This window comes from Athene cunicularia (assembly GCF_003259725.1).
Source record: "Athene cunicularia isolate RWA chromosome 1 unlocalized genomic scaffold, athCun1 chr1_part2, whole genome shotgun sequence".
Classification (NCBI taxonomy): Eukaryota; Metazoa; Chordata; class Aves; order Strigiformes; family Strigidae; genus Athene; species Athene cunicularia.
Window position 1 is genome coordinate 38,226,171 of NW_020799092.1, and position 26,525 is coordinate 38,252,695.

The 26,525-nt window shown below is 36.1% G+C and overlaps 1 protein-coding gene across 2 annotated transcripts in view; it reads right to left on the reverse strand.

Moving 5' to 3' along the window:
- Window positions 1–25,780, reverse strand: part of METTL25 (methyltransferase like 25) — a 59,379-nt gene extending 33,599 nt beyond the window's left edge. The window contains exons 1-5 of one of the 2 annotated variants that reach the window (XM_026868478.1): window positions 25,600–25,780; window positions 20,068–20,232; window positions 15,220–15,320; window positions 8,952–9,584; window positions 6,229–6,373 (exon numbers count right to left, since the gene is read on the reverse strand). In XM_026868478.1, coding sequence (XP_026724279.1) covers window positions 6,229–6,373; window positions 8,952–9,584; window positions 15,220–15,320; window positions 20,068–20,232; window positions 25,600–25,621 — 1,066 coding nt within the window. In that variant the 5' untranslated portion in view covers window positions 25,622–25,780. Of the gene's footprint in view, window positions 1–6,228; window positions 6,374–8,951; window positions 9,585–15,219; window positions 15,321–18,805; window positions 18,888–20,067; window positions 20,233–25,599 lie in introns of those variants that run through there. The other variant, XM_026868479.1, reaches the window with a different exon arrangement.
- Window positions 25,781–26,525: the final 745 nt, after the last annotated feature.

Genomic DNA, 26,525 nt, shown 5'->3' on the forward strand with positions numbered 1-26,525 from the left:
ATTCTGTATGTGAATTTTGACTACCTTTTGTATCCCTGTTGGTTCCCTTAATTATGTTCATTAGCTTTTAAAAGTTAGAGCTTAACAAATGTAGTCAAAGTTTATATTTATGAAACTTGAGGATCCAAGACTATTACTCTTCTGCAAAAGGTTTGCTGACTTCTTCCAGAGTGCCTTATCAAGAAGCTGCTCTCCACAGCTTCCAGGACATCTCTAGAACTCCTCTGTCCAGCTTGTATCTTCTTCCTAGAGAAGTGACCTGGCATTGGAAATCCTTCCAAAAGCTGGCGTTCACGTTTTACAGTATTTAAGCTAACCTCGAGAAGAGTTTCTATCAGACAGCTGTCACTGAAATTACCTATACAACTACACCTATATCTTACTTCCAATTACTAAATACTTAGCAATAGTAACGTTTATGTGTTTTTTTCCTCAAAACAAGATATCATATTGAAGAGCTTCTAGACTGGTATGGATGTGTTTGGTGGTATGGAGGATGGAAGGAAGAGAATTAGAATACAGAAACACATAAATTTCTTTTTAAGGAAAGTCAAGGTTTTTTTAAATATCTTAAATTTTCAGTTACTGTCTGTAATCATAGTCCAGCTGGTACATTGCCCCAGAAATGTATTAGCTGAATGTAAGATACAACAGCTCTCTAAAATCCTAAGGATAGCTCCTGAACAGAGGCACAGAATTTGTTTTATCCTAAAAATCATTAGGAAACTGATTTTTTTTCCTGAAAAAAGTGCCATAATGGCTCACTATGTACATAGGTTTATGTAAAAAGTCTCTAATAAATAGTAAAATCCTTACTACCTAGGTGTTATTGACTATCTGATGCATTAACAGTGAAGAAAAACCCCAAAAGAATCAATTCTACTAATGTCTAAGTGCATTTTATCCATAGAAGAATCTCTGTATAAACAGCTAATTCTCCTTAGAGAAAGCCAAAGTAGAACTACTTAGAATTTTTGAAGAGCTGTCATAATACTCCTTATTAACTGAAATTTAGTATTTGGTACTGCTCCTAACAGCAGTGAAATTTAAACACATGTTAAAAATCACTGTCTTCAACTTTTTAAAATTGAATTGAAATTTGACATTACACAGCACCTCTTGGTTGTTGTAATTACTAATAAATCAAAACAAAGGCTTTCACAGTTTTAGGAGTTGAAAATTATTCCCAGCATAATTGGAAATGTGGTCCCATTATAAAAATTTCCAGATGAATTTAGCTTATTTATAGACACATAGGACACTGTGTACTGATTGCAATATTCAAGACTGTGACTAATGGCACCTATTTAATCAGAAATACTCCCAAAGTTTTCACAGCAGGTCCAGTGGCAAACTGAATCAAGCAAACATTCAATATCTTTACTATTTTTAGAATATATGAGAAAAGAAATTATTCCCTGTAGTCAGCTCCTCAGAGACAAAAATTCCAAACTTGCAGTAACCAAGGTGATTCAATAGCCCACCAAAAATAATGTAGTAACATTTTGTTGATGTTGTCAAGTTACCACATCAAACTTATAAACACTACGTTAGGCATCAAAACAGGTAAAATTTTGTTCCATTAGTCAGCTAATTCCACGTAATATGCACTGAAAAAGCAATTTTTCACTGTCCTCAAACAAGACTGATCTTGGTATTAAATAAAACTTAACTGCCAAACAACATGCAGCCCAGACACCACAAGTTAGAGCAACCATCAGTCCACAGCATCTTTTTTGTAAGCTGGCATATCTGCTTCAACTAGGCTTATGAGAAGAACCATCTGCATTTACATTAAAGAAGCAGCAAAGATGGAAAATGTGCTACTTTGGGGAAAAGGGTTGAGGTGAACTTGTTTCAACCTTGTCCTTAAGGGCACACACCTCAAGAAAATAAAGAAGCTTTTAAACTGGAAAAAATACACAAATACAGGCTGGGCAAAGATTGAAGGACTTGTGGTTATCAGTGGATAAAAAACTGACTGAGTCAGCAATGTGCACTCACAGCCCAGAAAGCCAACTATACCTTGGGCTGCATCAAGAGAAGTGTGGCCAGCAGGCAGAGGGAGATGTTTTTCCACCTTTACTCCATTTGCCTGAGAGCCCACCTGGAGTACTGTGTTCAGCTCTGGGGCCCCCAGTATAAGAATGACATAGACCTGTTGAAGCAGGTCCAGAGAAGGGTCATGAATTTGATCAGAGGGCTGGAGCATCTCCCTCATGAGGACAGGCTGAGAGCACTGGGGTTGTTCAGCCTGGAGAAGAGAAGGCTCAGGGGAGACCTTAGAGCGGCTTTCCAGTACTTGAAGGGGGCTACAGGAAAGATGGGGAGGGGCCCTTTATTGGGGAGTATAATGATAGGATGAGGGGTAACGGCTTTAAACTGAAAGAGGGTAGATTTAGATTAGATATAAGGAAAGAATTCTTTCATGTGGGGGTGGTGAGACACTGGCACAGGTTGCCCAGAGAAGATGTGGCTCCCCCCTCCCTGGCAGTGTTCAAGGGCAGGTTGGACGGGGCTTTGAGCAACCTGGGCTAGTGGAAGGTGTCTCTGCCCACAGCACGAGGGTTGGAATTAGGTGATCTGTAAGGTCACTTTCAACACAAATCATTCTGTGATTCTATGAAAAAAAAAAAAAAAAAAGCAATGACATTTCAAAAGCACATTTTAAAAAATTTCTAAGCCTTGAAGCTACTAAGTCAAGATAACTTTAAATTGCTTTATAACAGAACTTCACACTGTGTCCTTGCAGGCAAGCCCTTGGTTACTGGACTGATTTCAAACAAATAAGTGATTTATTGTGCTGCAGCAAATTCTGTCCAACTATTTCTGCTTCTTAGGAAGATCTTCAATCCATCCCTGCAGAAACCTAGCTCTAAGTCTCTATCCTAATACTCGAATTAGTCACTCCATGTAAGGCTTCTACAGGTCTCTGCAATCCCTGGTTGATGCCTAGATTAGCCAGTAGCTTCCCTGAGCATAGTGTTAGAGCCTGGGCAAGCGAAGGAGAACCTACACTGGAAATTATATTGGTTCAGGGACCACACAAGCAAACTGGAAATACACAAGTGCATGTGACCAAATCGGATGCATTACAGGAAGCTGAGGCAACTGGTTGATGTCACATGAAGGCCACACTTTATCATCTTTGAAAGGTCACATCCATAAAGGGAAGTTCCTGATGACAAGAAAAAGGCAAACATCACACCCATCTTCAGTCTAATGTCAATTCTCTATAAGATTATGGAGCAAATTTTCCTGGAAATCATTCCTAGACCCATGAAGAACAAGAAGAGATTAAGAAGAGCTGGCAGGAATTTAACAGGGAGTGACAAACTTTATTGCCTTCTGTGATGCAGTGACTGGCTCCATGAACTAGAGGAGAGCATAGTCATAGGTTACCTTGACTTTAGCAAGGCTTTCAGCAAGGTTTCTTTAGTATCTTTACAGTCAAATTGGAAAGATGAGGCTTAGACAGGTAGACTCTAGGATGATGTCCTGGTTTTGACTAGGATAGAGTTAATTTTCATTGGAGTATTTCATACCATGTGATGTCATGCCCAGATGGGCAGTCTCGCTCTGGGGCTTTTTTCTTTTTTTTTTTTTTTTTCCTCCTCTATTTGGATCTTACTCGGTTGTTGTTGCTGTGGGGGGCAGTTGCTACATTCGGTAAGCCACTGCTGTGTTTTATCTGTTTTCTGTTTAAACTCACTATTGTTACTGTTGTTCTCTTGTTATATTTAGTAAATTCTTTCTTTTTATTCAACCCACGAATTCTCTTCTTTTGTCCCTCCCCTGTCTTACCAGAGGGGGGATGGGGAGGTGAAGGGCCGGCCACATAGCGTCTGGCTGCCAGTTGAGATCAAACCTCCACAGTTTTGTAGAAAACCGATAGGACTTTGAAGCTTAGCAGTCAAGCCTGCAGGTTAAGTGATGCGTTTATTCCCCCTTTTTAGGAAGTGTGAGTGAGAGTATTTAGAGTGCTTCTTTGGGCTCTCCAGCCCGCCACTGACTTAATGAAATTAGTTTAGTGGTGGAAAGAAGACTACAGGGCTGCAGAGAAGGTCAAGGAAGGATCTAACTGCTGTCTTCACCTACCTAAGGAAAAGAGAACAGAAAAGATTAAGCTGGACTCTTCTTGGAGGTGCACAATGAAAATAGACAATGCACAAGATCTGCAAATTCTAAATAGATATGAGGAAAAAACCTTGTGGTGAGGGCAAACATTGGAATGGGTTGCTGAATCACTGCCCTTGGAGATACTCAAAACATGACTAGACAAGTCCCTGAACAACCTGATCTAAGTTAGCCCTGCCTTGCACTGTGAGCTGGACCAGATGACCTCCAGAAGACACTTACAAGTTAAATTATTTCATCCCAGTTCGATGATTTGGTCTGTTTTGGGAGCAGTACCAAAATTCACTTGCCTCAGAGAGATGCAAGAGGAATTAGTTTACTTCTAGTACAAGTGAACTGTTGGACCCATACCATCTGATTATTTACAGAATTCTCTAGCATCTTCTAGAATGCTTTGTCAGTTTGAAATCCATGCATAGGAAGTGTAGACACAAGCTATTGTTTTAACTCTTTTGAATTTTCCCTTTCAAGAAATTTTAGCTCTCGGGTATTTTCAGTCCTTGCGCTCTTACGCCTAGACTATGCATTTACGAACAAACTATATAGTAGATGACTTTTCCAGGGGAATACAACAGCATTATAGATTTTAGAATATGTACCCTCATAATAATAGTAAAAATTATCTTTTTTTTTGAGCATCACTGGAACTAGTTACCTGTTCTTTCCCCAAAGAAGAATACTGTAATTTCCTTTTATTCTGCCTAAAGGTTCTTCTTTGAGAATAATTTTTATCCTTCAAGATGAGAAAAATCAAACAGCTAGAAACTCCAACATGCAATTTGGCTTCATTTCCATACTGCTGTGAAACTGCAGTATCTCTTACCACTGTGCTGGAACATCTGTTTGTTTGAACTTAGATTATCACACTTGATCCTCTGGTGGTGTCTGAGTAACAATAATTTAGTAAAACCCTATGCACTGGTCTGGAAAAAGAATCCTATAGCTAGAACAGGAAGTCATGTACTCTTTGCAGTAAGAAACAACCAAATGCTTCAGACACATTAACTTAATGACAAAAGCCTGAAAAGTTCAGAATTTTTTAACACTCCTTATGTAGAAGGAATTGTATGGTTTTTATTAATCACATTTCTATAACTTAGAAATTCCAATTGTATTTCTTTGTTTTTGTGATGATCTGGAGTATTATGAAATAACTGAAATTAATAGACTGCAAAAATTCTTAAAATTGTTACAGAGCAAGATAAAAACATTAAAAGATCATTAAACCAAGCAAAAGCTAGCATGTGTCATGGTCAGTCTGGAGCTGTGCCTTAGCTGCCTGAACAGCAAACTTAAAGAGCAGCAGCTGGGTTTCACCCACGTTTCTATCAATGAAGTTCCCTGAAAAAGTTGAAATAAACTTTGCCCATCTACGTCTCTCTCAAATTTGGCTGATCAGGTTCTAGGACTTTGGCAGATGGTCATTTAGACAGCTCAGCTTCTTGTCTCAAGAAAGACAGCTGCTTAATGATTTTCATTATGCAGAATTTACCTTTCAAGTAAAGATACCATCTTTCTATCAAAAATGAAAAAAAAACACATTTGAAGGAAAATTTGCCAATAGTGTGAATTCCCAAATAATTTTCAGGTTGCCTCTCCAAGAAAAACTGTTATATATGTCCTGTTCCATCATCTTCTAAACTGGCAATGCCCCAGAGCACAGTACTCAGATGAGTGGTTTTTTGAGTAATAACATACAAGGACTGAATTCTGCTCATGTACAACTCAACATAAATGGATGTTGCATGGTGACAGCCAAGGGCAAAATCTGGTACAAAATATTTCAAAAGGATGAAAACATACTGGACTAAAAAGGCCATTTTACAAATTAAGTAATGGAATAAAACCAGCTGTATTCACAAACACATAAAACCATTCTGCATTCACGTTCCTAATTTCAGTAAGAATATTAGGAATATATGGCATAACAGAAAAGCTACAGGGCATCCGGGAGCGAATGACCCACATAATGTAATTAAAAACAGTACTAAATAAGCCAATGGAAAGGAACAAACACAAGGAGGTTATTAATTAAAAGGTATAATACTCTCAACATGCAAACTGGCAGCCACAAGTTAAGCTCAGAATTACCTTCTTGGTTTTCAAACTGTTCTGACAACAGATGGTAGCAGCACCCTACACTGCAAACTGCTTTGATTTCAGGCTTGGCTGTAAAAATTCGGAGTGTATTTGCAGCAAGATCACCACATGTATGTAGACCCACCATCATACAGTCCTAAAAAGGAAAAAAAAAGCAACAATAAAGCATGTCCCTCTTCAACTGAAAGAGCATGAATAACAACAAACTCCAAAACCCAAACATGCTGCAAATGGTTACTGAGCTCTAAGGTTTAAACATACAACTCTGTGAGGACTCCTGCTGTTCTGTTCCAGAATTTTTCAATGCATAATAAAAGCACTCAGTGCTAAGAAAACATGGTACATTGCCTCTGTAGAGGCACTCTCTGCACTCTACCTTCACCAGCTCTGAGGAACCAGAAGTTAAAGTCTATGGATAGCAGCTGGTTTACCTGCACAGAAGGGAACATCTACATGGTGACTGGAGATGGGCCATTTTTTTTGTCTTTTCTAGCTTTCCTGTTATTGGTATTACTACTACTGCTACTTTCTTTTCTTACTTCAGATTTACTGCTGTAAATCTGGTGGGACACATCTATGTAATTTCTGCTACGTTAAGTTGCTGAAATAAAACCCGCTTCCTAAATATAGATGTAATGTGAACAGCAGGCTTTGTTATTTCCAGAACTGTAGTACTGCTTGCAGTTTTGCAATGTGCCCCCTGCTATTCAACAACAAATGGACATTTTCCTTCAAGTAAGAACTTCAGTGAGAACTAAAGAAAGAACTTCAGCTTCAGATGCTCTGTTCTTCTGTCTGTTCTATTTCCTGATTTCCTTTTTTCTCAATTTCCCCTTCCCTCTATACCTACATCCAAATTAGCCCTCACCATTCATAACAAGATATTTCCCTTCTGGCTTTATGAGTTGGAATCTACACAGTAAACATGGTGTTGCTTTGAATTTCAGCCTTATTTATTAACAAGGTTATCAACAAGAAATTAGCCCCAAGACATTCAACTGGGATTTTCTATAAACATTCTGACTTTATATGCACATCTATTTTTGCTCCTCTGTATCTGATTTTCTCACCCATCTGTATTATACAGTATGTGTAAACCTCCCTTTTCCTGTTTTTTTAATTCTTCCTGTCCCTCTTCTCACCTTCCACTTTGTGCTGCCTCTCTGTGCTTGCCCTCTCCTTCTCTTAGGATGCAAAATTTTTAGGTGGCAAAAGTTCAGTTTCAGTCCAACTTAATTCTTAAAGACTTCTTTCCTATATCAGTCAGCATTCCACGAAGCTTTTTTCTGACAAGCAATTAGAGAAATGGTGGAACAAGACTAAAGTTTGGAAGCTAAGGGAAGATATGCATTTGCAAGGGCAGCATTTAAACCCCAGTACAAGAAAAGAACTTACAGTATAAATCAGTAAATAATAATTTTAGTCATTCCCCATCTGTCCCAGCTTAGGAAAATTTGTGGGAAAAAAATCAATTTATGGTTACAAGAAAAAATTTAAATATTCATACAACTATTTCTAAAAAGTATTTTATTTCTAAAAATTCTCAAAATACTTTAAAAACATGTAAATTATTGCACATTTTAATGTTTTCTAATTACAGACATTCATCACAATAATGTGCAGTTCAGTTATTACTAATTTTTAACACAGTGAAGCTTTTACTTTTTCTGACAGTAATTTTATTTTTTTTTTAATGAAGTCAGTGATATAGAATCTCTTCTACCTTTTACGTCATGGAAATGACATGCTAAGAGGATACAAAATCCAACTCTGCAAATGTAAAGGCGTATGCTTCATCAACAAACCCTGCTGCTCAGCGTGTCTTTTGCAGACAGACATGAGCTTGTTCCACATGTTCTCAGATACTCAGTAGTATCTCTGAGCTCAAGTTAGAAGGCCATCAGCACAAACCTATGGTCTTGAATCAGAGATGAATTACACCCCTGAATATAATAGTTCAGGTATTGCTGAACACAGACAAGTTTTTATCTTTCCATAAAAGACTGAATGTATCTACTCAATCAGTGTGCGTTAACCCAGGCATAGGAACTAAACAGCCATAGAGCTTCTAGACTTGTGTCACTGTCTTTGGGCAGCTGAGCTTGGGCTTGTTTGTGCAGACACAATTCCTGCTCACTAGTAAATTACTAGACGAACTTAAAGTAACTCTGAAAAGTCAAAATGTAAAAACATTATTTGCAAACAGGGCTCTTTACAAACTTTTATAGTACTTTTATATTGAGTACTATACACAAGAAATTCTCATATGTCTTCAAAGTTAAACTGAAATTACAAAAATATGAAACTTAAAACCCAAGAAATTTCAGGCAAATAGAAGTTCCAGTGCTTAAAATATCAATCTACATGGTAAATATAAATCTTTTCATAATAATTAGATATTATCTATAACCACAACTGTAAAATATTTGAATGTGCTAATATGTATGCTGTTAACTTTTACAGCTGATTATTAGCTACCCCATAAATTCTAAAGGCTGCTTTATATATTCAAACTAATCCCAACACATATATTAAAATAGAAAAACATTCTGTATCTGCTAGACATAGTTCTGCTGTCTGAGAAACGTTACTGGGCCAGAATATTCATTCACACCCCTGACAGCACTCTATGTACACTCAGCAAATATTATGTACACATGAAAATGGCAATATAAAGACAGTAGATAATCCACTTCAAATATTAGTGAAATAACCTGCAAATCTGTTATGATGTCACTGAGTTCTGTTTCTGCAGTGATGCAAGAGGTCAATGGAAAATACAGGTTTGATTCACTTGACTTGCTTTCTTTCACCTCGAGAGATGCCATTTTTCTTTGCACCTTTTCCTCTTCACAGAGTTCCCCACAGTTACATGGAGATGAAGAGAAAACTTCTACAGCATCAGCAGGCAGAACATTTAGAATAGCAAGAACCTCTTCCGAAAGTTTGCTCTCATCAGATTGTGTCTGAGCCACCAAATCAACTTCAGCTTGATTGTTGGTTTCAGATGTAGCTATTTCTGTGAAACCACAAGAAGGAACTAAATCCTGAATAGTCACGTGGTCCTGACTTTGAAGACTGCTGTCATTATTTAAGAGCTTTTCACTGATTGCTTTACATTTAATTTCACTTTCCACTGGCCTGTCATTTGCCTTTTCCAACATCTGTCTTTTGAGGTTTGCTCTTCCCCGACTCTGATATGCTCTCCAGTGTTTCTTCAATTTTCTGTTCCTTTCATGAGCACCATTAGTGTTGGTGTTTGAGGAGTCAATTCCATAAACTTTTAAGTCATATTGCATGGACAAAAATGAACTCAGGTAGCCTTTTCCAGAACCTATGTCAATCACCTAGACAACAGGGAAAACAGAAAATAAAATTTGCTATATTAATGAGCAACAAGACACACTTCAATCAAGTGCAAAATAATTCCCTAAATATTTAAGCATGGATTTAATAGCTACTTTATCATTATCATACCTCCTAATAGACTTCATTCTTTTGCTTTGTTGGTCTACTTTCTGACTCTACAACACAGAATTAAGTCTTAACTGATTTGGTCCAGAAAACAGACACTGCAATGCTTATGCAATGTACCTGTCCTGACTCTTCTGGAAAAGACTTTCAGTGTATTTTTTCACACAGAACTTCCTTCTGCTAAAGAAAATAACCATAAGCCACTAACCACACCACCTGCCCTTGCTAAACTCGGTCAGGATATAGAGCAAAGAAAGCGTTCACAGTATTGAGCTTTAGGCACCCAACTGCCATACTAAGGTGTCTAGGTATACAGACACTAGGGGTACAGATATGAGTATCTTCAGATTCAGTGCCCAATTTAATCACTTCAGATGTGACCTAAAGACAGGTGATACTGATACTCTCTTTTATGTCAGAATGCTCATTTATAACACTCTCCTGTTCTGTGAAAATGTTCCATACAGCTTTGATTAACATGGGAATGCTTTTGTAATAAAACAAAGAGGCTCATATGTCACGTGCTTTCCACTGCCTGCTCTGGAGAACTAATAGAACAGAAGGGATAACTATCTGATAGGTTAGTGTGTCTCAGTTGATAGCATGTACTAGTCCACTGATTGATATAACACAGGAGGAAAAACACTATACAGAGTAGTAGCAGAATCAAGGGTAACCCGAGACCTTTACAGTAGTACAGTATTATGTACTACAACTACATAATCACAGCTTTATATCATGTGTTTGAATTTGTAATAAAAATATAAAATATTTTACAAGAATAGGCAGAGTGACATTTCTGTAAGGAAAGAAAATGGTAATGTTTGTTTCTGTTCAGGTATCTACCAAAAATTATACTGACTAGATATAAGGACTTCCTTGTAGATGTTCCTGAAAGTGTTTGCTTCAAGAACATCTATGTCTTGTTCTTGGTCTGTCACACATTCATAAGAAAGCTTACACTGTTATTTGTAAGCCAAAATAGTAGCATATGCTACATGGATCCATCTTAAACTCAACTGCAACGTTTTTCATCAGGTAAGAATACTTAGTACAGCAATACTCTCCCTCAAATGAAAAAGAAAGATTTATTCCTTATTCTAAGAAAGTTAAAGATTTGTACAGCCATGGAATTAGAAAGAAAAATTAGAAAGAAAAATTAAAAAGAAAAATTAGAAAGAAAATTAGAAAAATTATAAAGAAAAATTAGAAAGAACCAATGTCACTAAAGACTACATAAAACAGTGGAGAGTATACACTATTAGGTAAAAATTGTTTACCCAGGCTGCACGTGGCTTTCTCATCAGCACGCGTCATGTGATATTGCTTCACATTTGCCATCTAGGTAATGCCACAATCCTCAAATTTCTTGAATGAAATCAGTACAGGAGTGGATTTAGTGAAATAGCATGGATATAATCTAAGCATACTTTTGGAAAATTTCATTTATTTGTCACATCACCAATATTCTCGTAAATTATTTAAAAGTGAAGGAAAAAAACTGTTCAAGGAACAATTTTACCCACTCTTTTATGTGGCAGATATTACTATTATGCATAATATGCACACCTCAACTTCTACAAGGTTTTAAATTATTTCTGTGAAAGGCAGCATTTGGACATGAGAGTCAGCTAGTGAACTATTCCTAACTCCTACGTGTGACCTCTAGTGGCTGTAAGGACCAACTGCTGTTTGGGTAAGGTTTCTTTAGCTGTTTCCAAGTAAAAAGAAAACAAAGCAGCATATTGTTAAATTAGCACTGGGAGAATAGTTTTAAAACGAAAAGGAGAATTTTACTAGAAATAATCAGGCAATGATCTTGTGCTAAACAAAAAGATTGCATTAAATTAACCCCTGCTTTACCTTTCCTTGATTACATAAGTAATCAGGAATCCACAGTGTATCTGCCAAGCATGAACTTTTAAAATGAAATTTCCATGATATAATGAACTCCAAAGGTCTTGTCCATAGTGAGTTGGGTACTACGTTTAAACATAGTTTCTAGCATAGTGCAATCAAGAACTTTGTTTCCAGAAGATGCTTCCAGAAGTTTACCCAGCACCAGATCACAAATTTAATGGATGCTGAATGCAGAATTGTATCACACTTAAATTACACATTGCAACTCTTGCTGCTCATGCTGCAATTTCCAAGAAAAACTTTCACAAATACATTAAAGAAAACAAATATGCATTTAAGCAAAGAGGAATCATAACTGGCTTCTTTTCAGAGTTTAATCAAGAACTTCTTTAAAAAATAAAGTTCCATTTCTACTATAGGAACAACGCTTAAAGGGGGCAGTAACAACTGAAAAAAAACACTTTAGGTAGTTTGCTTTAATGTTTTAATTCAAATCATTAACTTAGAAGTGATTACAGTAGTAATATAAATTTTACTTTTATTCTCATTTTACTATTTATTATACTACATTATGAAATACCACAAGAGAGTAATATACTCTACCACCCATTACACATCATGGGTATGGAGGTGAAATGGAGGGCATTTTTCAAGCTGTCAGTGATCTGTAATATCTGAAAGAAACACCCTGAGGACATGTGCTGTTGTAAAACATGTGTTGTGTTTTCAGAGCTCTAGATTTTTTAATTAAATGCTGCATATATTTTGTTTTGTGAGGATAGAAAAGATCAATAAGAAAAAAAAATCCCCTAAAACTTTACAATTCCTGTATTTTTTTAAGTTGAAGGGAAGCAAAACAAAAGGAGTTGCTTTTTTAATAACTGAGAAGGAGGCTTTTCTTTTTTTTTTAAAGTGTAACTGGAAAGCTCTTTTCATATATTAGGGATTTGTAACTTTGCACAAATAAATTTTGTTACAGTGTATGACTAAGATGAAAAAAAGTTAATACAGAGCAGTTGGCATTTCATATTCAGTGATATACTGCAATAATATTTTTCATTAAATGGCACCATTTAAAAAAAAACAACAAAAAAACCCAGAAAATAATCCTTTGTCTACACATACTCCAAGCCATCTGATAGAAGTGCATAATCACTGAAAGAAATTGCAGCATATTGACACATACTTAATAATGATTCGTTTGAGATTTTATTAGTAACCTGCTACATCGGGACTTAGGTTATATCATTAAGGTGGCTCTACTTTTTTACTCTCGGAATATGGGTTTTCCTTTCCTTTCATTCCTGAATCTCACAGGAACTGTTTAAAATCTAAATGAAAATGCTATATGAAACACCACCTTCCAGCAAATGCAGAGAACATTTAGCATTGCATTATAAGCTAACTACACTCTCCTACAGCTTTTTCTGTACATTAAAGTCTTCAACACTTGAAAACCTAATACTTGCCTGAAGCAAAAAGTAAGCAAGGAAAAAACCATGCTAAAGATAGAAGAAATTAGTTTTCATGAATCTGCTGCTACTGTATTTCTATTCTTTAAAGAGTGCATCCACTTTACAATTGTTGAGGGCACCCATACTTGTAACTGCGGCTGGCTCTTGAAATTGTTGGTGGAGAGATCGCCTTCCATTGCTGTAAGCGATTGCAGATGCTCACAAATTGACTGCATCTCATCGAGTAATAGCTGGCCTTAATTGCAGCTCTCTTTTTACTTGGTAATCCCAGTTGTAAAGAGAAGACTGCCTGAAACTTTGCCTTCATCAGTTGTTCTTCACAAAACAGATGGTTGGGATTCAGAGTTTTGATCTCTGTTTCCAAGGATGCCACAGGCCTGACCCAAACTTATCAAGAGTACTGCATCATTTATATTATCGAAATTAAACTCAGTCTGAGCCAAATAACTTCTAAACCAAAGTTCACTTTCAGCAACTCAGAGCTGAATCCAAGTTTTGGGGCTTGCCCTTTCATCTATGGCAGCAGCAGCAGCAGCTCGGGACACTGCAGTTATGTCTGTACCACTGAACTGAACAGAGAACATGGCAATGTACTCTACCCCGGCATAGGACTGGCCATACCATTAATTTTTAGCCATGCCCCTGATGCAGGTATGAAGCAGGCCAGCTAGCACTCTCCCATTACAAAGGCCAGGCACAATATGGGGTTCAAGATATACCAGAGACCACAGTTAATACAGACTCAGCCTGCCCAGCTGCAGCTGTCTCCTTCCCTTTGCCAACACCTGATACATTAAACTATGCTCAGACATACTTGCTTAGGAAAAAAACAGGCTCAGAGGGAATATCTTCAGCATAAAATCTGGGTAGATACTTTATTAAGCTTTGTTTTTAAACAAATAGTTTGTTTTCCACAAATCTTTGTGGGAATTAATATTAGGCTGGTGAAAATTAGCCTCCATTTACACTTACAGCCCCTTGCACAGAAAGCAAGTGCAGCTCAGATGAAGAAAGGAATCAAATGCAGTGTCCAGAGCTACTAGTCATCTACAGTTTAAAGCGAGGATGAAGCTACATTAGCCAGTTACGAGCATTATAGAGATTAAAATAATTAAACAAACTCCGTTCACCCAGATACTTAAAAATTCAGTCTCACTGCAACAAAGGTCTAAAACATGGAATATAACAGAAACTTTAACACTAAAAAAGCTTACAGAAAAATTACATGTATGTAAACCAAGGAAATGGTATTGGTATACTTTTGTCTAATAGAATGTGAAACATAGTACTCAAAAAAGTCAAGTATTGTTGCAATGCTTTTGTTTTGTCAACAGATCCATAAGCAAACATCTACAAGGTTTTAATCCAACAGTGATCTAGTGCACTGTGTAATCATAATTACATGTAAAAAACCCAAGGGTAAGTTACAATCAAATTTGATAAAGGAATCCTGCAATTCTTCACCTTCCAAGGATGGACTTGTCATCTGATGTACGAAACATCCAATTCAAAAGTAACTGCTGGGTGATAATGGTGTCAGGTGTCCAGATCCTATACAGTGTTCTACCAAATGTACTTCATGCACACTCTGCTACATAAGACTTTGCTTAATCTGGTCTCTCTTCAAAAGAGAAAGGTCATAATTGATAGATCTCAACCCATGTTAAATAAAGGTGAACAACATTAAACAACAGGAAACAATTTAAATCCCTTGTGCCACAATAAGATGAGCTTTCAAAATTTCTCAGATTTTCTGCTTTGGTCTCTATGCGGCACTCTTGTGTGCCTGACAGAAGAAGAATCAAGTTTTGCTCTCCTACTGAAGCTTATGGTAAATTGCCAGCAATATAATACTGATAAACAAGGAAGTACCTCTGTATAGCAAAAAGCAGTGCAATTTTTAGCTGCTCAACATATGGAGGATGACTGTAATTTCTTAATTTTTTCATGAGTCATAAAATGATTATGACTCACTGAAAGGCAGCTCCTTTGAAACAATACATTTGTAAACAAAATTGTCCTTCAGCTTGGCCCTAAAGGCTGTTCTTTAGCTACAAATATTTACAGGAAAAATAAGAACAGCAGTGACAGAATATCAGAATGATGTATTCAAACACAATAAGAAGAATAATTTGGAAGGTACACAGTAGCACAGTAAGAAATGCTTTCTTACCTGCTTTACACCACAATAATTTGCTATGTTGTCTACCAGCTCTGACATCATCTGCACTTCATGTGATTTCTTATTATTCATAAACTCATCAGTTTTGATACCTGTATCAGTTTAAGAAAATAAATACTCATTAACACAACCCATAAAAATAAAGATTTGAGATCAAACAGAAAAAATACCAGCCTAAAAATATGCTTATATTTTAAATATTTTAATATTATTAGTAATTTTTAATTTAAAAAAATTATTAAAAGACTAACTTCTGAATTACAGATGGATCAGGAAAATTCAACACACTGTAAAACTTCGCACTCTTAGTGTAGTTTTTTAAAAATGTAGCATATCTAATACCTGACCAGGCATTAGGCGCTATCTACCACTACAGAATTGTAATATGTCTTTCTGCCCATTAAAAAATGCTTATTCTTGCGCTGTTTGTCACATTTATTACATATACGAAATATAAGGGCAGGGACAATTAATAATCACACAGTACAGCTTGTTAATACTACAGATTTGCTCACAACATCAAGTGGGAGATACCTCAAAAGAAAGATATGAGCGATGTTGGGGAAATTCAAAGGAAAATGCACTTTTCTTTACCCTATGGATGGGTTATAGAACTGCTACAGCTTTATGGTACAAAATCACTCATTTCAGTGTTGCTGGAGGATGTGTTAATGAGATGCAGTCAGTCTCTACCACAGGTTTACTGCCTGTGGAGAATACCAGGCACTCACTTCCCCATCTCTACATCATCAGACCAAAGGAGTAGTTAGACACATTTCTCCTACACCACCAATACTACAGGACACTTGGCTCTACTTAAATTGATGGAAATTCTTCTAAGTTTGCATGAGGGTAGAAGAAACTGTACCATTATTGACAAGCATGCTCCTAGAAAACACGACTTTCTCTACACATCTAGGCGGATTAATAAACTTTCCCATTCTCTGCTTTTTGCACAGTATGTCTTCATCTTGTCCAGAAACTGACCATTAGGCAAAAACTATGCTCATTCCTTGATCAGATCATGCTGGGAATGAAGCCAAGAGTGTTACTTCTTTTAAAAGCGAGTGGGGAATTTAACTGAGCTCATGAGAAACCTAGTGTTTTCTCTATTTTTCACAAAACCCACAGGATCTCTCTATTTCTTAAACATCTGTTTTTTTTATAATAAATTGTTATGACAATACTTGAAATCTAATATAGACTCTGTGAACTGACAAAAGAAAAAATAGACTCAAATACTTTTAAACAAAACAAATAGCAGAAACAAGTGTCTGTTAATTCACTACAGAATCTCCTCAGTTTTAAAATTGTGAAGATCTACAAGGTGTCCTAAAAAAACCTCTTCATTTGTAAGCATTTCAAATGAAAGAAAAAAGAGACAGAAAAAAATTGAAAACAACAAAAATATTTTTTTTAAAAAAATAAGGCCTCCTTTTTTGTTTAAATCTGAGCATTTTTGTGTCTGGATAGGCTTACCAGAAGAAGCAGCAGAATGGGAACAGAAAGAAACAGACATTTAACTTCTTGACAGAGATAAAAGTTGTTTGACTGTTCTCTAATGCAGCCCTGTCACTTTGAACTATCACCACATAATGCACCTTTTACTCTTTGCTGTAGTATGAACTCAGAAGACTGAATTGGGTAACGCTGTATGAAGTACCATGTCAGAGAGCACTTAAACCAAATTAAGTATTTCCAATATGGAAGAAATGCAGAAACAAGACATAACTTACAAAAGCTGAGGTTACATGTAGAAAAATCACAGTTTGCTTATACCTACATATATAATGTATTTATCACCTTAGCTCTTAAAGGCTTCTTAACCATTTTTAGACTTCTTTTCCTACTTCTTGCTGAACGAACACTCTGCTTATATTTCAGCTCAGGGAAAATGATAGGGTTTGCAAAAATCTAAGGATTTTTATATATTTTACTGCTGCTGCATTTTCTGCAAAATCCTGATAGATTTTTTTACATTGTTTTGAGAAACAAGCAGACATACTACAATATAACTGTACTGGGGACTTTACATTGCCAAGACAACTGCAAATTTGAAAAAATACCTATACTAATTTTAAACAAACTGTAAATTCATTCTATCACAAAATTGCTCTCTTGAAACAAATAATTATACACATAGATCTCATTATGATGCAAGCAGGACAAGTTCTAATTTCAAAAACCATAAGAAATGTAGAGATACATCTCCTTTTGTGATGAAAAGAAAAAGTGTGGTTCGAATACTTCACATAAGTACCCTGGGTAGAACAGAGTAACAGAAAGCTTAATGTTACTAGTTTTAGCCGGTACTGAAATGTTACTTATTTCCACTGTGAACCCCTACCACAGGTAGCTGTTTCCCATTTGAAAAACTGTTTCAACTCTATAATGCCATTTACAGCTACATCTTTAGTTGTGAAGCTGAACAAATTGAGGAGAAACTGTCTTTTACACAGTGCTAATGCAGATCTTCCTAAAATTTCCTACAGCAAGGTGCAGGGATTTTATACCCCAGCCATCTGTGGAAATTCAGACACACGAAATAAAGAAACTCACAGTCACCTATATGGAAGTTACATTACCAACATTTAATTCCATAAGCCAGAGTGAGGGACTGGGATAACCATATACTAAAAAGACACCGAGGCAGAGTGATACTCCAGTATATGGAATTTAAAGTTGGATTCATTAACAGTCACTGCATGACTACTACCTTGGCCATAAACACATTGGTAAAGGTGGAGAGTACTCTCAATCCAGTACTCTAGCAACCCTCACTTCTTATATCAGATATGAAGCCTGTAACAAGAGAAGTTCTCCCTGCTAGCCAAGCTCTTCTGGACCCAGTGTGTTCAGCGCAAGCAACCTGATGGTGTAGTAAGGACCACAGGGACCTTTGTTAGAAAGCAATGGAGAAAGCCCTTTAGACTCTGAACTCCATTCTGCGTAGCTGTGTCCAAAATACACTTAAAATGTCTGTGCTTGCCAATTATTCCAAGGAAGGATAGCAAGATGTCTACATAAGATGGTAAAGAAATTAGAGAACTATTCAAGTATGCAAACTGTGGGAATAGGCTCATAAGCATGTTTGTCTTAGAACAAGAAAATGTATTAAAAACATCTGAAATGTACATGGAATTATCCGGATGCATACGTTTCAGAATATGAGCAAGGCCATTGTAAAGTTGCCAGTTTTCTCAGACTTACACTTCTCCTGACTTGCAAGCTTTAGTATGTCAGGAAATTAATATATTTTCTGAAACACAGAATTAAGTCCAAAATATCTAAAATTGCTTAAAGTTAAAAGATCACAACTTCTATTTGGCAACTTGCACATTCTGAATCCATAATTTGGTATTTTGCTTCTGCCAAGTGATTGCCAGGAACTTCAATTAAGTTAACTGATACTTATTGCCAATTCAACATAAAGGTTTTGAATTATAACACCATTGTATACATTTGGAACACGTTTTATTTTTTCTATGAAGTATGATTTAGAATTACAAACCCAGGCCCCAGTTACTCAACTGAGCAGCTCTCCTGCAAGACAGAGAACAAAATAGTCAGCAATTACCTTATTCCGGATGCTCCATTCTGCATGACAAGAAGTTGAAAGAATCCTTGTAGTTTTGCCTAAGAAAGCTAATCCAGGTATGAACTCAAATAGGATTATAACAAGGTAGAACTAGAGAATTACAAAAAATTATGCAGAACACAAGGAATGAGAGCATAATGAAAATGAAAAGAGCTAAAAAGCAAGCAGAAAAAAAGCAACGTACAGTTGTCCAACATGAAAAAAGGGCTTCAGATAAATGAAGAGCTGGAGGAAAGAAGCCAGAAAGCAAGACCAATGCACAACAAACCATTAAGACTATCTTAGCTATGGAATTTTAGTATTTCTGAAGAAATTAAAAACTGGGGAGCCAACCATGGAAAATGCCAAAGTTGGAAAGAGAAGATTGTTGTAGAAAATGGGAGATTCCATATATATATATATATATATATATATATATATATAAAACAGCGTTATCACTTAGGATAAGAAATGTCAAAGTTTTAATGTATTACAGAGATAAAACGCACTAAAAGGCAAAGGCTGCACTGTCTCTGAAAAACTAATGAGAAATCTGAAAGACAGAGACAAATCTATAAAGACTGAAGACTCCATGAAGATCACATTTTCAGTGAAAATGACAGCAATCCAAGTAAGTACAAATGCCAGTTTATTATCTGATACAAAAAATATAATCGGGGTAAGACTTCCAGTGTCCAACTTCATGCCAACTTGATTCAATTTCTTTAACTACAGAAAATTAAATTACTCCAGTTTTATGCCATATAATTGGTATTGGTCCAAAACATACAGAATGAATAAAATATCTTTTTTTTTTTTGAAACATCAAACACTTATAGGGCCATATTCAGCTAAACACCAAAGCACATGTTAATGTAACAAGAAAACCCACTTGCCAGTTTTTAGGGTGAAACTTTTTAAAAAATGCAAGAATAGCAACCATGATTCCTGCTGTTAAGGGAGAAGAAAAACAAAGGGAATTAACAAGATATCTCAATAAATGATGTGCGTGCTTGTCTATCTCATCTCCTTTAAAACTGAATCTTAGGAAGGGACTATAGGTACTGAATGCTGTGACCTCTCCGTTCAAATTTTAGCAAGAGAATCCATTTTCCAAACAAAGGCAACAAAGAATCTAGGAACAAATGAAAATCGAAGTGAGAAGCATGTAGGGAAAAAAGACAACAAACTACCCTCCAAAACCAAAACTCTGCAGGTCCCATAATAAATAAGTAAAAATTTAAATGCAAATTTCATTATACCTGTTGTTCCTTGATTGTCTCCTCTCAATGCTTCAAGTAGGTCTTCTAATGGGGTACATACTCCAACATTAGAGAAAGAATAATACTTAGCAGCTAGGGCAAACAAATGTACATTGATAAGCTTCTTAGTGTTTTCACAAAACACACTGGAAAACGTGTCATCATCTGTAGAGAAAAGAAAAAGAAAAGATTTCTGTAAACAGTGCTTAACATGTCTGTAATAGAGCTGACAGAGAACTACGAGCAATAAATACTTAGTAACAGAGAAGTAGTAAGCATTTATTTTGCTTTCATAAGTGGGAAAACTAATTTTTCTTCAGCTGTATTCCCCCTTCAGAACCAAGGTCAAATTTTGCTCTTAGCTGAGCTACTCTAAATGCAGAAAAATCCATTGTTTTAGCAAAGTTACTTTAGTATAACCGACAAGAGAATTCAGTTAATATTATCACTTCTCTTTTGCTGACAAACTCATTATACATTTCCTAGCCACCCCCATCTGACAATATACACTACTATATTTTTTAAGAAATGCGGCTGTTCAATATATGAAATGTTTTGATTTACAATCACTATATTCACTACTTTCAAGCTGCTTTGTAACTTCTGAATCTGCTGGGAGAATTAAATTAATTTTTGTTACCAATCAAGTGTGTGCCAAAGTTAGATTCCAACACATACTTTGTTTCACTGAGGATGAAATGCATTATACGAAATAAAGGAGATTTGAAAATAGACTGGAATGCTATCCTGTTACAAAATATTTCTTTAACATATGCAAGATCCATAAGAAACATCAGAATAAAATCTGATTTTTTAAATTTTCATTATCATACATATGTATTACAAATCTATTAACTGCATTTTGGTTTACAAGCAGTATTTTTTCAAAATGTCTGTGGCTAGATATTGGGTGTTTTTAATTGACCTTTATATTTTAAATACATGAACTGTATCACTAGTGGGGAAAAAAAGTGCTTTCTATCATTACAGTAGCATCAGATACTTGGGAATGCAAGAAATACTGCCATTCTTCCTCCATATAACTGAACAGGAATAAAGTTCACAAAACCATGTCACTTTCCTGTAACAAGTCCATTAGAAGATGCCTTTGTTGACTCCCAGTGTACAAATATATGCATTCTTTCAGTAATATTAAGCAGCTTAGCATTGTTCTTAACTTTCTAGTGTTATTAGTAGAAATAAACAGAAAAGACATAAACCAACCTGAAATATCCTAATATTGGCACCTAATATAGGTGTCACAGATACTCTATTTATGTATTTGCTTTAGTTCAAAAGGAAGAAAATAATGTAAATGTTACTGACAAATTAGGTACCTATATGTCGTTTACAAACATGATTTATTTCAATGCTTGAGATACATTTGTTTAACTACAACAGGCAGCGTCTTTAAGTACATTAGTTTCCTTTATTGGAAATAACCTCACTATGCCAATGTTAACACCAGCCCTCCAAGGCATGTATGGAAATAGATAACCAAAAAGGTTTGTTTTAAAGTATCAGACTTGCCTACCACCTCAACCCAGAATGGCATCCTGGCCCAACAGAAATTTCTACAAGGTTGAAGCCAGCATATATATCTCTTCATACAGAAAAGTCAGTCTGATCGAATAACAGCTAATTCAAAAATGGGCACAAATATGCACACGAGGATGACATGCTGCACAAGCTACCACAAGTTAAATATTTTGGGTTTTAGATAATTACATCAATACCGTACTGAAGCTGTATCTGAAATGAAAGCTAGGGCTTTCTCATCAGTATCTACTGCAAGGTCTATAGTCACCTTTCTTCAAACTGAATCAACATCAGCCTCTTGGATATTGTAATGGCCATACCCTTACCATCTACCAAATGACCAAATGTAATGCCAATGACCTAAGACACCACACTTCTGCAGCACCATCCATCATCCAAAACACACCAAACCCAGTATCTCTCCTCTGTAAGTAATATATATTATATACTTCACTAGCAACTTCCACCCAACAATCACTGTGGAAATAAACATCATGTGAATTACATATACAAACTTGCTATGGTACAAAAGAGAAAACTATCCTCAACCATACAAATACCCACCTTACACCACACTACCCTGACAGCGATATGGAAAATCATTAAACCTATATCCAGGAAGAAATTTTTCCTTAATTTTCCCATCTAACTTTCAAAGAGCTCACCAAGATCAACAACATCAGCAAATATTCTGCAGATTAACAAATACCAAGTGAAACCAAGTCCTGCCATGCTAAGTAAAACACATCTCTGCAGCCCCCACAACCAGACCCTCCCCATACTAACAGGAGTATGAAAATCCATTGACCCTCTCACACTCATCCCAAACGTCAAACTGTTTTTTCCTATTCCTCAAATTTCTCTCATGGAAATTATGTAAGTGAAAACAACTGTCACAACACATCAGAATGAACTCACATCATCAATTAAGAAAAATCAGCGTCAGTGAGATAAATTATTTCACAGAACCAAAACCAGCCTCTCAGTTTTGAGTTTAGAGGGAGCCAATTTAATTTCTTCAGGATACAAGCATGAACTCTACTGGGTATTAAAACTGTGTACTCAGTAAATTGGTTTTATGGTATAAAAGAATACATCTATTGAGTTTACAATATTTAGCAACCCAATCCTCCTTTCACCCTACCTCCTTGTGATCTCACTACATTGCACAAACACAATTGATACTGAAACTTCCTAATTTTCCTAGGTTACAAACTGATTATTGAAATTCACAGTTTTCTGCTTGTCAGAACTCATAAAAACTTATAAACCCAAAGCATGACTTTCGCTTTTTCAGCATCTGACACAGTAAAAGATACTAACACTCCTTAATGAAATTAAATGCAGTAATACCCATATTCTGTAACAATCCTGAATTCAGCTATCTGATTAAGAACACAAACAGAAGTAGCAGGATCACTAGTATATCGTCTGTAGTAACATTCATACCAAATTTAAATCATTGTCCCGGATTGCTAACTCAAACTAAAAACCCAAAAATATTAAGGTATCGAACACATGACTTCAAACTATGGAATGGCAGTTGTCTAACTATGTATTATCTATAAATATTGAAAATGTTAGTTTTCTCAAAATGTTTCTACTTTGGTTGCTCACAAGATGAAATCTAGGGGGTCTCTTAAGCAATCAGTCCATATACTTGCAAATAAATCTTCAGAGGAAAGACACATGCGTCAAAAAATGGGAATTATATTAAAAACAGGAATTTACAGTAAAATATGAAAATAATTAAACACAAATTTTTCTGTGCCTATGTCCAATTTACAGCAATGACGTATTAAACAAGATGCAATATAGCAAATGTCAGCTTTTTGATGTGTAAAAATATAAACCAGTTTTCTAGATCTAAAAATGGATCGAAACTTTTCTATAGGGTACAACTGAAAACAAGGGCTCCACCCTTTATACAATCATTATAATGAAGTATCATCTGATGAGTATCTGAAAATATTCTTTGAAACTGCTTTACAGATCATGCGATGTATTCTGTAGTAACATGATTATCTTCTTGCATGTAATACAACAGAATTGTGATTTCTTGCTTGTTAGCTTCTAAAACTACAATTCAGCATATGTATTTGTCAAAATCCCTATAGTAACATAAAATATTGTGCAGAAAATGTTCTGTGCCAATCTGCAATAATGTTACTTTTTAGTGTGCAGAGCTATGTGAGTATGAACTGACAACTTCACATTTTCAGATCAATTCTGTCTAATATAGTTTATGTTTCCCTATAATTTAATTTGGGATCTCTATGGGAACAGATTCTAGAAAACTTTTCATAATAGTTTTGGGATTGTGAATGTACAAATGTAAAACTTCTCAAACTCTTTGGAAGCAAAGGTTTTATCATGTGAAATCGAAAGGTCATTTTACACATATTTTGAGTAAGGTACTTGGGGTACATAACCACAATGCCATTTGAGCATGCAAAGTAAAACTATTTTCATAGCCACACTGCAAAAAAAAAGGTAGTTCTATGAATGATATCATATTATAAAAGCCTTTTAGTACTCATTTCAAGGTAAATATAAGTAACATTGAAATATGTTTATGATAATTTTGAAGAACCACCACACATACAGTTAATATTTTAGAGGAATATAAGGATGAGTCATTTCTGTTTAAGTTTCTAATGGTTGCTTTCTGATTCCTAACATTATTAAGTTGTACTAATGCACTTAAATAAACTACAATATTAAGCTTCTCAATCCTAATTTTAATACAGGTTAATGGTGCATTCATTTGCAAATATAGGTAGATGTTTGCAGTTATCTTCACTGAGAGACTCAGATTCTACTGCATTGTATTTTCATCATATGACTGGATGGACAGACACTAATGCAGTGAAATGACTCAGGCATGAACCACAAAATCAGCAAGCACATGCCCATTCCATTACAGTGCCTCCAATTTTGTCATGATACTGGGGACATCTTTAGAGTGTCTCAAAACCTTCCAAATGTTAAATAGCATGCCAAAATTTTGAGGCTAGAAAAAAAGGGAAAGTCTCTATCGGTTTCCTTCTAATGAGCAGAAATAATCCCTGCAGAAATCAAAGAAGAAATTTTATATTTTAGCCGCAGTGTGAAAGCTTCATACCCTTCTAAAACACGTGCTTAATTTTAACCATAAATTGTCTTTTGTTCCAGTAACTGCTAGATCAGATTTTATAACTTACATTTTGAATACAGATTAAAAGACTTTCCGATTTTAAAATCTACTGAACAATACTCTGCTTTCCTGATTCTCTTTCTACTCTACAGACCACCACTTGAATGTATGAATCATTTCATGGGCTTTCCCATAGAAACACTTAAGTTCAGGGCAATTCTCCTTCAGTGGGTTGTTTTTGGTTTTTTTTTTTTGATGATCTATCTAACAATTAGTTTTCTTCCAGCCTCTATTTACATTTAATTTTATGTCCCATTGCTCTGAATCAGTTGTGACTCTGACATTACCTGTCCAAATTATGAGTTTTCCCTCTATGCTTCCCAATACTTTTCGTTGCTGACTGGATCACTGTCTTGTTTCCATCTGGCTCTCAAAGTTAATTCATAATCCAGTGTCTTTTTCATGAACAAATAAAGACTGTGAGGTTTTTTCCCAGATACCTCAACCCTTTAAAAATGAGTCTTACAGTTAATGTTCTGAAGGTCTTTAGATCCAAGAGATGTTACAAGTGATGTAGCAATTCCCAGTTCTTCAGTCTCTCTCCAAATCCAAATCATTATCTTAGCTTGTCTTCTATGCCAAAAAGTACATGCTACTTTCTGTGGACCCTTCTATTACACTCAATATGCTTTCCTGTCTCACATGTCATTTAACATAGCATTTCAGAGCTATCTATGCTCCGTAAACTTTGGCATAATGCAGGTTTTTCTCAGCCAAGTGCTTTGTCAAAAATTTCCCCATAGTTTTGAAACTGATCTCTTTGCTTGGGCTCAGTCCCCCCAAATACCATACCATACCTTTCAGATTCTTTATCTTCATTTCTGTGCTCTGCCCGAAGGCAGGTTACCGGTATGTCTCCCTTCTATTTGGGCTGCAGTAAATTCAGTAGTACAGTTTCATAGCTGGCTTCCTCTTGAATTGCTTGAAATTTACTGAAAATATGAAGTGCTTCTTAAACTGGTCTTGTCAGAAATAAAACTACTTTCTGTCTTCCTTTGCCAGACACTCATTACTGATACAGAGGAAAGTGGTGCTTAAGCCTTTTCCAGCTGTCCTCCACATTTCCAGAGTTTCAACATTTGGAGGACTATTAACCGTTACATCTTTCCACTTACGTGGAGGGGTCTTTTTTCCTTAATTTTACTTCTGTTCTTCAGAACTTAGTCAGAGAAAAGGAGTATGACAGTCAGGAGTTTCATTTCATTTCTAAACCGGGTGAAACTTATAAAATGAGACCGTCATTATAACTACCACTACCAAGAGCCTCCTAAAGCACAATTCCTCCCACCACGGCTATACTTCATCTGAACCATGACGGTTCCAAGTATTATTAACCAAAAATATATTCCAAATATATTAACCTGAAAAAGATGAGTGTTGCTGGTGGAGACATGGTAAGAAAAAGCAGAAACGGCTTCAGGTGAGGGCAGACTAATAGAGCAGCGATGTGGGAACGGCCACGGTGGGGGAAAAAAAGCAGCTCAGCAAAGTGGTGTGAAATGCTCCTGTTTTATTAAAGCAAGGAAAATAATTTCAAGCACAGAACAACGAGGTCTTAAGAGAGAGAAAAGAAACGATGCCACACCTGCGGAGCACGAGGTGGCTGCAAGGGGGGAGGCACCGAGCAGCCCCCAGGTGGCCCCAGCAGCCCCCGCACAACAGGCGGCCGCCTGCTGCCGCGGGAGCCCGCGCTGCCGCAGCGCCTCTGGGGGCCGCCCCGCAG